General features: G+C 38.4%; 1 protein-coding gene across 5 annotated transcripts; it reads right to left on the reverse strand.

The window, feature by feature from the left end:
• Positions 1 to 1,006: 1,006 nt before the first annotated feature.
• pou2f3 (POU class 2 homeobox 3) lies at positions 1,007 to 14,678 on the reverse strand. 5 transcript variants are annotated; one of them, XM_035624750.2, is made up of 14 exons: positions 14,523 to 14,648; positions 13,389 to 13,431; positions 12,996 to 13,052; positions 8,550 to 8,578; positions 7,165 to 7,266; positions 5,867 to 5,984; positions 5,500 to 5,588; positions 5,171 to 5,347; positions 4,130 to 4,271; positions 3,634 to 3,767; positions 2,910 to 3,074; positions 2,335 to 2,377; positions 2,017 to 2,131; positions 1,007 to 1,705 (listed from the first exon to the last, which is right to left on the reverse strand). In XM_035624750.2, exons 3-14 carry the CDS (start codon positions 13,042 to 13,044, stop codon positions 1,660 to 1,662), a joined length of 1,209 nt encoding a protein of 402 aa, XP_035480643.2. In that variant the 5' UTR covers positions 13,045 to 13,052; positions 13,389 to 13,431; positions 14,523 to 14,648; the 3' UTR covers positions 1,007 to 1,659. The 5 variants fall into 5 exon arrangements, with proteins under 5 accessions (XP_035480643.2, XP_035480642.2, XP_035480640.2 ...); XM_035624749.2 differs by having other exon boundaries at positions 13,389 to 13,450; XM_035624747.2 differs by lacking the exon at positions 13,389 to 13,431 and having other exon boundaries at positions 14,523 to 14,678.
• Between the last annotated feature and the right edge of the window lie 36 nt (positions 14,679 to 14,714).

The following is a 14,714-nucleotide window of genomic DNA, read 5'->3' on the forward strand; positions in this document are numbered from 1 at the left end:
AAAGAAAACCTAATCTATTTCTCACTCGTCTTTTTCATTTTTCCAAAAAGGATTTGAACATCTATTTATTACCACAAATGTGGCTTATTTTGCCTATACACCTGCCAGAAATACTTACTAGTACAACAAGTGAGTTTAAACACTCAGAGCTGCAATGAGCAGTTTGGACTTGGTCTGACGACGCAAACAAGTTCATTCGTAGCATGCCGAGACCTTAAAACATGAAGGTCTCAAACTTAGTTTAAAGCCCCTGAAACTTGGTTTCAAATCGAAGACAAAATCTGCAGAAGTTAAAGAGAAAACAACAGCAACAACAACATATCCTCAATTAGTCTTAATTAAGTGTAAGAATAAAATAACAGAGGCTAACCTGTTTCAACAGGACTCCATTGGTGCGGTTTGATCAGATTTGAATAAAAGCAAATGAAAGACCACAAGTGTCACGTCACTTTAATCCAAATGTTGCCAAAGAACGGTTCCAACTTTGTTAGAGTTGGTCCTTTCTAATTGTCCGGGTCTTTAAAGTGTGTCATAGTCCCAGTTTACCACAACTTGGTTGTAATAAAGGTTCTTATTCTTATTTTATCCACAGCATCGAGGACCACGGAGCATCATCACTACACAAAGAGATTCCACAGCACAAGAAACACGAGCAGACGGTCAGACAGATTGTAAATTAAAACCACCAGGTAAAAAGGAGAAAATAAAAACGATAATATAATAATAATAATAATAATATTACAGTTGTAAATATCCTTCATAACGCACAGTCTGACTTCCTGGTTCAACTGTAACATACTGTGAATATAGTGGCAGTTTTCTTTTCGGATCATGTGTCTTGCCCCATTTGCCCTCGTTGGTGCGATTTCGACAAGATTTGAACAATTTCTTTGGTGAGTACGGTGATATTTGAACAGATGGAACAATTATGGCCAAAACAATAAACAAAAAACCCCAAATCTTTAAGAACCAGAACTATTGCTTCAAGAACAAAAAAACGACCAGATTGAAGGTTGTTAAAACTTTTTCTTTCACACCATTCTCGAACAGTTTGAAAATCTATGAAATCCCTTTGTGTTGACTGCATATATATTTAGACAGGCTTGCAGTTCGCTGGATAGGATTGCATCGAATTCATGAACACAAACTTCATTATGAACATAGAAAAACACATCCTAACAGCAACAACGGCGTAAGAAAGATATTGGCACGTTATCTCTGTGAATCTGGACCCGAATCCTTCTACATTCAAACTGATTAATTGAGTCTTGACTTGAACATTTTTAGCCATAAGCAGGTATACAGGCCCGAACGGGAGAATTCCCATGTGTTTACATAAAAATGTCATTATGTGTTTTGGTTTTTTTTGGTCTTTTCTTCATCTTTGCGGCGGATCTAAGTAAAGAGTCACATGGACACAAATCAAACAGCTCGAGGTCATTGGCATGATTTTGAGCTCCAGTGTTGACAGACGTGTTGCACTTCTCTGCTTGCGCTGCTTTGCCTCAATAGGTCCGTCTACGGTTTAAGCCTGAAGTCGTAACCCCGTTTATAACAGGGATATTGTGTTACTTCGTCACATCTTCGGTGTACAACAAAAAAACAACCAAACAAACAAACAAAACAATCTTGAAAAAATTCACATGAAACTGTTCGTGTTTAACAGTGATGATATGCAGCAGGATTCCAAGTGCGGTACCAGGAGCTGAAAGACCAAAGGGAGGGTCGCAGGATTATTGACTTGGACGAATAAAAGTGACAGAAATTTCATTCAGCAATTCGCTCTTGATGTTTCTCGCAATAATGTTAACATTACTCCCTGTAAAACCACAGCTTTTCATTTAATACACATTAGACAAATCAAAACAGAACTTGTAACCTGGTGAGCATCAGAGCTGCTGGTTTGCAGATTTACATGTATATAGATACAAAAATTGAAAGTTGAAAAGTTCTTGTATCTATTAACTTTATGAGAAAAAAACCTGTCTCCTGGGGTGTTCAGGTGAACGTCCTTACCCTGGTGTGCTGTAGGAAGCTGCGTTGGCCTGAGATGTTAAAGATGCTGAGACCACGGACAGGCTGTTGGGGGAAGCTTCACGGCTCACACTGTTCGGAGATGAATTTGATGAAACTGGAAGGAAAAATTTAAAACTTCACTGAATTTGAAATTCTTTCCATATTTTCTTTTAAGATTTTTGTGTAAATGAACCCTGGATAGAAGGATAAGAGATGAAAATGTTCAATTTGTCCAAGTCAGTCACAATGAAGTGAATCGTGAAGAGGTTACAATGAAAGGCTTGTTATCAATAAGGGGGTTCAGGAAACAGAACTTGCCTCCGCCTGACGTCAGTGGGCTGTAGGACCTGGCTGCCGATACCTGAAACAATGTGACAATGAGAGAGATGCAGCTTCGGGATTGTACAATCCAACATTTTCCATCTTCAACAGTCAGTAGTAAATCACAATACCTACAGGATCTGCAAATATATCCTCAATAATTTATTTCATAACCCTGATAATGGCTTGATACTCCATAACCTGTTTTCTTCATCTGCTGTCATGACATAAAGAATTTAGAGATTGTTTGCAAAAATCTCTGTTGAACGATGATATTTTGCAAAAAAATGTAAGGAAAGTGTTTTTAAAAAGAGGGGGCGGTTTCCTTAGAGACACGCTAAAAATGGAGTTGTTCAACATTTTAAGGAAATGGGATTATTTTGCTTTGTTTTTGTTTTTGAGAGGAGAGAATCTATATCGACCTCAGGTGTCAAGCTGGCTACAGGTTGTGGTGCTTTATATGCTTCATTCATAAAAAACCATAAAGGCATTAGGCTTACTCTTGCTCGAAAATGCGGCTCACAAAAACAATAGTCCTTAGTGTTAGAGAAGGCCGTTTTTAGACAACTGACCATTCTGGAGTTGTAGCTGTGTGATTTGACAGGTAAACTGGCCACCGGGCAGTAGATCCTCTTCTCCTTCTGACGCCGATTACAGAACCACACTCGAACCACCTCTTTCTCCATGGACAGCTGCTCGGAGATCAGGGTGATCTCCTCAGAGTTGGGCTTAGGGTTCTGGAAAAAAAATTAAGAAAGTTTGTGATTTCATTCTTTCAAATGTTGGGTCGTCAGGGTCTCATGTTTATGACATTTTCAGTCAGCCGTTGATTTGCCCGTCCTGTTACCAAAACTTTTGCCAGCGAAAGCAGAAAAATCTTAGCTTTATATTATCAATAGTATTGACTAATGCAGGTTTATGAATGCAGTTCATTAACAACCACTTAATACTTAAATACTTAAATATTTCTTGAAAACAAATGTGTACATTTAAAGACAGTGGTCAATGTATAGTATGTAGAGATCTGATGTTGTTATGTTACACTAGTGATATTCTTTTTGATATACAGCGTTATATTCACCATTACTTTCTATGAATATCCAATGTGATATGATGTGGAACTAAACTGTACACACCACATATATTCACAGCATATATTCTTACATTGATGTGTCTTTGTTTTTCCGTCTGTATTTATGTCCTATGCATTGGAGCTAAAGTGCTGCACCAATTAAAAAATAAGTCCTTCACCATAAAAAAAAACCTCAATAAATATTGACTCAGTCTTGAACTCACGTCATGGAAACGTTTCTCCAGAGTCAGCTTGATGTTCGTTTCAATGCTTGTCCTCTTTTTCCGTTTGCGACCGTAGCCCTCAATCAGTGGTGGCAGAGAGGTGGGATTACTCTTCGAGTCAGCGGGTGAGTTCTCTAGTGTAAAAACAAAAATGTAATGTAAAATTTTATCGTCAGTCACAATGTAACCCCAACTTTTAGAGCGTATTTTGTGTGGTGATAGATTTGTTACAGATACATACAGACACTCGTATTGTCGTTCAATCAGATAAAACAATTCTTGTAATTGATCATACTGAAAATCAGTAAGAAGTCTGAATTTTTTCTTATTCTTGTGGGTTTCAAATATTTATTTCAAATTTAAGTTATGTTGCTTTTTAAAATTCTACGTAAAGAGGTAAATTTATGTTTGTGCTTTATTCACAGCAAGCCAGAATCATCAAAGGTAATGTCATGAAAAAAAAAAAAAAGATAAGTAAGTTGTCACTGTGTTGTACCTGCGTCACACAGCCATTTCTCCAGCAGAGGCTTGAGCTTGCACATGTTTTTGAAGCTCAGGTTGAGAGCCTCGAAGCGAGATATTGTGGTCTGGCTGAAATCATTCCCGTACAGTTTTCCCATGGCAAGGCCCACATCTCCCTGTGGTAAAAAAAAAAAAAAAGAACAGACACACACATGTTAATTATCACCACCCTCTCATGGAGGATGCTGGCACAAAACCTAATTTTAAAACCTCTCCCAGTCATCATCAGTGGATGGATTCAGACTGAAGTGGGACAAACTACTGGTGAAACAGAACACAGAATAAATGTTTAGTGAATCATAAAGGGATTTAAATGGTCACAGCATAAAACACTAGACACAGTTCTTCCAAGTTCAAAACCGCCTTCAGGGAATTGCAGTGAAAACCAGTTATTAGACCATGTTTGCTTGGTCTAATAAACCATATCACCGTAACCAATAATATAGAGAAGAATGGCTTCATTAATACTTTTCCTATTGTATAGGAAAGTTAGTTGTATTTTATGTCTTGTTGTTTCTTGCCTATATGGTATTTGAATGTGAATCTCTCTCAACACTAAGGTATTTATATAATGTAAATGTCTCGAAATTGGATCTTTTTACAGTGAAAATATAAATGTTTTTCCCCCCCATTACCTTGGGCTCTAGAGAACAACCTGAAATTTGTATTTATGTGAATTCAGTACAGCTTGGAGAACGTTAGAATATTGTTGTCCACAACTAACTGAGCAGGGTTGGCAGTCAAATGAAATTATTACAACAACCACATACAAATGTTCATGTGGCAGTTAGTTAAAAATCACGTCCTTCAAGCCCATTGGAAATTCAAAATGTGTTGCGCGGAGAAGCAACAACAAGAACACAAATACAGAAAAATGTCATGTGAAATGACCAAAACTATTCTAACTCAGGCAGAAAATAATGGAGGTTGGTACCGATTTTGCAGGACAATACTGAAGCAGACTGAGATTTTGTTTTAAGGAAAACTCCCGTGGGTGGTTCTTTCTCTCGATTACCTGAGTGAAGCCCAGTTTGATGCGTCTTTGTTTGAATGCCTTCGCAAACTGTTCCAGTTCCTCCAGGTCACTGGGTTCTTCCTGTGGTGGCACTGACATGTGTTTGGGCATCTGCAGGTGCGACATGTCCATGTGGTTCTCCATAGATGCTCCTGCCAGACCAGAGCGACTCATAGCCTGGATCAGACAGTTGACACAGGAGTACACACTTCAGATTCCAGTGAGCACTTTCCAGATTAACATAATCATGTGGTTTGTTATTGATATATAGAATATTGAATATAGGCACTTTAAACAGCACATGTCACATGGAAGTGTTCTGGATTTACCTGTGGAGTAAGAGCCAGTCCAGGTTGATGTTGAAGAAGACTGGCCTGACTGTGGCTGGGGAGGGACAGCAGGTTCTGCTGCAGAACAGCTGCAAAGGAAAAACAGGCAGTTTTTGATTCATCATCTGTATGCGGCAACAATACTCCCACGAATCATAGTTTTGACAGCTTTTGTTATGTACAAATTAAATAATCGTTTAGTTGAGCTGTAGAGGTATTGGTAGGTGTTTAGTTATTTCCACTTTTGACTGCGGCAGAGTTCAGTGGTATATAACATGTTAAAACCATGATGCATTTCCACCTTAAATCTTTGAAAAAGTGATTCGCATAGCTGTGTTGTCTCAGTGGAAGTGTTTTAAGACTGCACCTTGGTGGCCGTTGGGGCTCTGTGAGAGGAGGAAAGAGGAGGGAGACGGCAGGTGAGACGGCAGGTGAGACTGCGGCATCAGAACCAGCTGCTGCATGGTGTGGAAGGAGGCGAGCTCCTGGAGCAGAACAAGGCACAGCAACAGAGGAATTAGTCTCACATATAAAACATTCTGCAGTGGTGGGAAGTACATTCACACAGGCACTTTATGAACCACTCATTCTGAGGTACTTGTACTTTAAATGAACATTCTCATTTTATACTACTTTGCTGCTGGTATGTATTGTATAGCTCAGATGCCTTAGGCGAGGCCCTGAATGCGACCTGCCGACCTCTGATATGACTGGTTACTGTAAGTTGCTTTGGACAAAAGCATCAGCTACAAATGAAAGTAATGTTCTGCTCCACTATATCACAGAGGGAAATTCTCTATTACGTTTATCTGATGCCTTTAGATACTGTTTACTATGCTGGTAAAGATTTTCCATGCAAAACATATGTTTAGCATAGCTGTTTAGCTTTAGATTCAAACATCCCAAAATCTTCAATGAAAATGGCATATAAGTCCGTGGGCCTGTCTCTTGACAAAAAAATGGCCCCATGGTTTGATATAGTATTGCTCATTAAATTTTTGGGATAATCATCAAGGTGTTTATTTGTAAATAGCCTTTCACTCCATAGCACATCCAGAGTTTTTACTATTCTACACAGTGTTGGTTGAGTTAAATCTACCACAGTGCATCCTATTTAATGTTCTCATTATATAGTACGAATCTTAACCTTTAGAGTAATGCTGTTAGTTAAACGCATTGGAGCAAAAAAGGAACAATATTTCCCTCTGAAAAGTAGTGGGATGGAAGTATAAAGAAGAAAAAAAGGATATGAGTAATACTAATTTCTACTAAAATGCTGTGTTGAATGTATTTTACTTAGTTACTTCTCCCTGATTACAGTGTTGCTTACATTGTAATGATTTGCAATAATGATTATAATATATGTAATACTCAACACTCGAAAAGGACCCTTTCCCATTCACTGATGACATTCATTTTTTTCCGGGACATTTAGCCAAAATATAGGAACGACATACAATATGTCCTTTACTAAAATGGAAATTTTTTGCAAATATTCTTCTGATATGAGGAGGACTTGCATTGAATTGTTCTTCCATTACTGGCCCCCCTGTAAGAATTGCCCTCTAATGAAAGGCTCATATATACTTGAAGGTGAAGTTATTATAAGTAATAATATACTATATATAAGTATAGTTATTTGATGATTCAGTGTCTGTGTCTTACCCCATGCATCTGACCCCCTGGCAGCGGAGAGCCCTGTGTCAGGTGACATGTCTTCAGAGTGGAGGCTAAGTGAGGTGAGTCGTTGATGTTCTCTGTCTTTATCTAAGACAGTGAAAAGCAGAACACACCAGCATGAACTCTGGATTCTCACAAACTCATGCACAGACCAAACAATACATTTCTGTACAGCTGAGACAGGATTCCCATCCTGTCTCAGCTGTGGGAATTCTGTACATAATATCAGGGCAAATGAGCTCATGTGTCTGTTACCCAAACATATATGCAGACTGACTCCAGGACCAGTTTGTTCACTAAGCATTATACAAAGAGTGATGGAGTCTTTCCCTCCCCTTGGGCAAGCCAGTATGCAAATACCCCTCACCCCCCCGAAAGCCACGGCACTTCCTGAAAACATGAGCGTTGAAAGAAAATGTGATCTCCTGCCAAAAAGTATGTTTGGAGAAGTATCCAAATAGCTGCAAACTATTTGAGGTGCCTCTACAGAGGTGGCATCCATTATTGACATCTGTGGGGAGAGCAGGTAGTTTATCCTGAGGATGTTAACCATCTGAACGTCAGTTGAACGTTATGTCTCGGATGAAGGGACATTTTGTACCATTCACTTGGCCCTGGGCTGTTCATGTAACTGAGCTCCGTTATTGAGTCTGCCAAAGCATACAGACTAACATAAAGTCTTTTGACCGTCTTTATTTTTTCTTATTAAAAAATCCCATTAAAAATATCAGAGACATCGGTGATCTTCACAGTTGCACTGGGTAACGCGTCCCTTCAATATGATGAACACAGCTTCTGTAGTTTATTTTCAGTTAATCCAAGAGCAAGTGTCCACCTTTGTATAAGGGAAATTACAGAGCCATTTTTAAAAATGAAATTATATCTTTGCTGGGCAGCTTTACCACTTCTCGCCCTTAAAAAGTTTGACTGAATATATCTGAGAAAGAAAGGTTCTCGGGTTAAATTGCAGGCAATTTAAACAAGTGTTTAAGTAGAGAGCACCATGTGTATTAATTCACCACTGAAAACAGTCCCCAACAAATATACCATTTACCTCTGTTTGAGTAACACTGCTCGACTGTTCAAAGAAATGACTTGGCCCTTTTTTTTTAAAACAAAGTATATATTTGTGATCTGTAAAATAAATAAAACTTAAATAAAGTAGAACAGTAGATGATTGAGAGGCAAGGAGTAGCAACATAGGCGAAAGTTTCTTCATGTTTTTGTCAGATATTAAGAATTGATCGGATCCATGTTTCCACATGTTAAACAAAGCAAACTAAATCATGCTGACATCAGAGACCCCACTCCTAAAACCCTCATTCATGGGAATCTGAACACAGGAAGTTATGATGAACTCTGCTGCTCACCTGTCGATTGAAGTCGATTCCGTTTTGCTCTAAAGGTCAGAAAAGAGAAAAGAGATTCAGATTATTAAAATTAGGTTCTTTAAAACTCTGAACAAAGCAAACAATATAAAGATTCTATTACTTCTCTTTGCATTCGTGGATTTTTTTTTCTCATCACAAATTGAATCATCTGTTTTATGAGCACAAAAACATTTTTTTCCAACATGGAAAATGTTAAAAGACAGAAATAACACGTGAGGATATAGTGTTCAAACTGAAACTACACCAGACGATCAATACACCTAAATACAACAAAAAAAGATTAATGACAATATTAAAATTGTATCAATCACCCAACACCTAACTTCAATAAAGAACTATAGAGCAATAATTCTCATTAGTTCCTAAAGTTTTATAAACCAAACAATCATTAGTAAACGGTTTCCAAATCAATAGTAGCAGTAATCTAATGATATATCAATCACAGGGGCTGTTTGGCTGCATTGGGCACTTTTCCTTTTTTTTATAGTTTAAACATATTCTCTTTAGTATATTTAAGATTACATGAATCATCTTTATTTCCATTCGCAGGACACCCCCGTGTTATGAAGTATTTAACTGTGTGGTGTTAGTACTTAAACTAGGGGATTCAGTTCTGTGTCGAGTGTCGAGGACAGAAGAGGGTTGATGGAGAGTAGAGAGTGGATGAAGTTCGCATCATTTGAATGTCAAATAGGGCAATTGGGGTTGTGTGTGTGTGTGTGTGTGTGTGTGTGAGAGAGAGAGAGAGGGAGAGACAGAGAGAGAGAGAGAGGGACACAGTGCACTACTGGAGATGCAAATTCCCCCCTCTCTCTCTCTCTGTCCACCCCACCCCCTCTCACCTCACCACCACCCCACCATGGTACTACCCCCCAGCACAAGTAGCTTCACAGCCAAACTTCCAGTATGGAAATGACCAAGACATGCAAATCAGCTCTGTGTGCATGGGAAGGCTGTATCAGAGGTCTGGACACACGCGCGCACACACACACACACACACACACACACACACTGGGCAAATGATGGTTAGCAGACGCACCCCACTAAAAATCTCTCAGCAGTTAGACTTCAGGGCCGATTATGGCTTTTCTCTCACTGTGCAGTCTGTCACAGAAGCTGTTTACCAACTCCATGCAACACTAATAGTACTGTCTGTACATTCTATGTACTATAAGGTCATGATAAACCGTTTTGTGTAGTTATTATGCAAAATAAATTACTGTATATTTCTATTTTTTGCTAACAGAAAATGATGCAATATGCTCCCCAGTGACTGTTTGTCTATTTTTTTTTTGTTTCTTGTTGTCAACAAATTCTATGAAAATAAAAATGATGAAGAATGCCTGTAGTTTTTAGTTTTGGTAGTTTTAAGCAAGCGTTGCTCGTGCAGAGGTAAGTTGTGCATTTGCTGGGGACCATTTTCGGCTGAGTATTTACAGCAGGAGGACAGTTTCAATGGGACTGAGTCAAAACAAACCGCACTGTGCTCGGTCATGGTCACAGATGAGGCTGACTCATTGGTGAGTTTTTAGACAACAGTGGAGTTCTAGGGCACGTGTGAACATTTGATAACAAACAATATAATTTGTCGGATCGAGTCATCTTTGGTTTCTGTCTTTTCAGGAAATGTGGTGTGAAGTGTGGTGTAAAGCAAGAGCAACAATTCTTTCTTGAGCATTATCACGTTTTTTGCTTTGTTTTCTGAGATCTGTCTTGAGCTGACATTACTTGTTTCATGTCCGCTCCTGTTTCTTTTGTGCATCGCATGACAATAGTGCACATCAACAGCAACCTCAAAAACCCTGCAGGAGATTCTGTAAACATAATGATTTCATAAACATATTTATTTTTTACGTTTTCCAGTCTGAACACACTGCTGTTGTCTAATGCAACAGTCCTCTAATAAATCTTGTAGGACTTATGAATGTATACTTACATGAAGGTTTAAATGTTCAGTTATTGTTTCAAATAAAAATTCAAGTTCTTAAGGTTACAAAGGAAAAGCTTTAGAAAGAAGTTAAAAACGTGAAAACAGTGACAGGTAGTCACAATGATGTGTAGCGGCACATGAAGGTTAATTATTTGAATTAAACATTTGAGTTAAATCTGAGAAATTACTTTTATATCCTACTAATTTGAAACAGCAAATTACAAATTTCGAAAGAAACCCGATGACACTTTGAATCAATAAAGTTTTATAAAACCACACCAGCAAAGTCAGAGAAAATAGAGAAAGTATTTACAAAATGTTGACTGGTACTGGTACAATATACAGTTAGCAACATCAGGATTATTCAACGTATTTATCGTTGTGTGCAGGCACTTGGTTTAAGTTGGGGAAAGATCATGGCCTTAAGGGACCAATTGTAAGTTTTCTCTGGCGCAGAACACGGTTTACTGCAAGGAGCGGGTGGTGGGGATGGTCACTAGCCAAGGGCTTCAACCAGTGTTTTGCATGTACGAGACAAAATATTCCCTTTTGAGCAACGCGACTTTCCAGTGCCACAGTGACTCCCTATATCGTAAGTGGCGGGTTTGGGCTAGATGGTTAGCATGCCAACTTCACTAGAAGTAAAGGGACGTAGTAGAAGCCAAACATGAGCTTAGCTTGGCATTTGCTTTCCACCAGACAGCTCTTGGCGGGTACATGAATGAAGTCTGATGCTCAATATCCACCTCAACTTTTATTGACTTGAAAGAGGTGTAAAAGACACTGACAAATATATAAATAAATAGAAATTGCCACTTAACATTATAAAGGCACCAATAAGATGTATGTTAAATCTATAATTTTGAAAATGCTTTTGCAGAGTGAGCAGGTGCACGTGGAGCACATTTGTAAATATAATAACTATACGTTCAAAACGCTCCTCCTGTTGCAGTGTCTCTCCCCTGCTGCCTTCTACCCGATTTCAACACACTTGTCTAAGAGTCAAACACATATTGTCTAAATACCTTTTGTGATATATCTCTCTGTGTTGTTAGATTTCATTTTCATTTGTTTAGGTTTGTTTCTGAGATTTCTGCTCGCACACCAGCACAATGGAGGTGAATGGAAAATGGAAAAAGAATTGCCATTAAAATTATTTATTTTAGAGAGAAAAAGTCACTGCTACTGTGAAAAATCCAAAACAGTTTTTATAGGGCCAAAGAAGTTCCAATGATAACAGTCGAAAGAAACATTGCTGTTGACCAGTTTATAATAATAATGATAATAAATTTCATTTATATAGCACTTTTCATTGCTAAAAGCAATCTCAAAGTGCTAATGTTATTGTTTGGAGCACCAAATATTCATTCACCAAAAATGTCTGCATGTTCTTGATGTCCTCACGTGTACCTTTAATTTGAGTGAATCGACACTAGAATAATACAACAAGGCCTCCTGAAAATGGACCTAGTCCACCTAATGTCTCTCGATGATCATATATTGACCTAAACACAGACATGTAACGGTGCCCTGAAACAAAGTCCTCCACTTCTCTCACACATCCATTGTCTAAATAAAAGTTCCACATTTTTCTGTTGCTTGTTCCTGGTTTTTATTTTTCTAGCTTGTTGCCATCCTTTGCCCCTGGCCAGCAAGTATTTCTCAGCAAACAGCCTCAGGTGGATCCTGGTAGAGCAACCAACTGCCACAATATCCATTTTGTCTCACATGCACACACACACACACACATGTGCGCGCACACACACACGCACACACACACGGCTCCCCATGAAAAAGAAGCAATTCAAAATGCTGCTTTTATTCGTATCACATCAGGCATCTTATGGACCAGTGTGATAAATCATTTGTTGTGTAAAGCATGATGGCAACGTCAGATGGAGTTTCTGTAAAAATTCACACACGGTGGAACATATTTCTAAAACGTGATATAAATCAAACAGCAAATATCACTGAATAGAGATAAAACAGAAGTGTCAGTAAATCTTAACTAACTAATTAACTAGTTCTTAAGATATTTCACCAACATATTTGAGCGAACAAATATCCACTCCGATACATACAAGTAATTTTATTACTGTAATTTGACAAACAAGTAGAGCACTTGAAGCTGTTTTTAACTGTAAATAAAAAATGTTTATGTCTCTTGATTTTTGACCTTTTTTGGGTAATATCTTCATGGTTGAATGCACTTATTGTAAGTCGCTTTGGACAAAAGTGTCTGCTAATTGAATGCAATGTAATGTACTGTAGCTTCCTATATTAATATATTCCTCACGTTGAAGCTCCAAATCAAATAAATCAAATCTGTTTTAAATATGAAGACAATAAACAAACTCCTGCATCACCAACAGTGACCAAACAAACGCAGCAGAGCAACAGCAAACTTTCCTGAGTCACGTCCATCCAACTTATCTGTGTGTTCAGATGATTGAGCTGTGTTTACGTGCGCCACAAGGAAAGTGAAACATCCTTACCTGCCTGTTCCGCTGAAGCCTCCGACTGTTCCAACGTGTCGGCGCTCATCTTAATATCTGTAATGATAAATATAACTGATTTTCCTACTGGATAGTCACTTCACCGGGACAATGAAGCACTCAGGCCACCCAGGAAAATGATCTTGAGTTTATCTAATGTGCCCTCCTCTCCACCCCACCACACAAACTGCACACGCTCCTGTGTGAATCCTAGTTGTAATATTCATAAGCAAGGCAGATATTCCCATAAAGCACTACCACAGTCATCTCTGTATAGAATAACCACACAGCAGGTAGACTCTCATTAAAACTCAGCGCGCGTGTGTGCGTGACATGAAACAGTGGCGAGTTTAAGAAGTCACTGACGATGCCTGTGTTGGAGGAGGGACCCACCTCAGGTAAACAGTGTGTGCTGCTCCCGCTCCCGTCTGTCTCCCTGATTATTCAAAAACGAGCTTGCGTTGGGAAAAAAACTTTTAGAAATCCACAGCTGCTCATTGGCATTTTCCTAAGTGGAGAAACGTTCCCCTCTGCAGTACACCCCACACTGCCCGATAGGCTGATTTGCATATGCCTGTGTGTGTCCTATCCAGCTTCAGACTGTTTGCATAAAACAACAATAGGGGTATACAGCAATTTACAGTGTGTGTGTGTGTGTGTGTGTGTGTGTGTGTGTGTGTGTGTGTGTGTGTGCGTGTGTCCACTCTAAAAAGCTGAACGGAGTCCTTTGAATAACAAGATGACGTTTGTCTTATTCTGTACCCCAGTTACTGCTCAATATGTGTGATGGGGGAAGGTATCTTGTCACATGGCTTTCACTGATTTTGAGACATTAAGTCCTTTTTTTGACACAGTAAGTTAAAATGATGGAAAACTGTCAAATCTGAAAAAGTCAACCAATTTTTTTTTACTCTTCATGAGTAATCTTTTCCCCCATTTGTAGCAATTTCGCAAGTTGTTGAGTTAATTCATCTGCATAGAAGATGCACACTGCTTTCTTCTTCTTGGATCTTTTTCTCTGCAGCTACATAATGAAAACTTTAACAACATCCTCATAGAACCGTGCACAGAGCAAAGAGCAAAACTATTCAACAGCCTGAAGCCAATACAAAGGCAGCGGCATCATAAAATGTATTACTACTATATTAACTGTAACAAATTAATTATTCTATAAACCAGTGGTGAAAGAAGCATCTGTTTAACTGAAAGTCTTTCAAAAAATATGAACAGGTAAAAACATGTATTATCTGACAAATGTACTTAAAGTATAAACGTTAAAATACTCTTTTTGCTCCGGGCTTTGTCTGTGTGACATTATTACATATGGATTATTATTGTTCATACAGATTTAATTGACTGTGAAACAATACATTGTATTTTATGCCTTATCACAGGTTTTTAACCAAACCAAGTAAGTAAACATTTGCAATTAAAAGCAGGAATTTCAGTATTTCTTGTTTGTAGCTAACACGCAAAAGTATCTGATTTTACTATCATAGAAAACTAAAACAAGTTGTCAAAATTCACCTTTGAGAAGCTTGAACCGATGTGTTGTTTTTTTGGAACAAAGATTTAAATTGTCAATAATTTATATTGACTCGTCACCGATTAATTAAACTCATCAATCATCGTCACATAACCTAGCTACCGTTTTCCTCCTTTCCACGGCCAGTCCACACGGTGGCGCTAACTTAGCTTCATTTGCCTGACAAAGGTGAC

This window comes from Scophthalmus maximus, chromosome 2, assembly GCF_022379125.1.
Source record: "Scophthalmus maximus strain ysfricsl-2021 chromosome 2, ASM2237912v1, whole genome shotgun sequence".
Taxonomy (NCBI): domain Eukaryota; kingdom Metazoa; phylum Chordata; class Actinopteri; order Pleuronectiformes; family Scophthalmidae; genus Scophthalmus; species Scophthalmus maximus.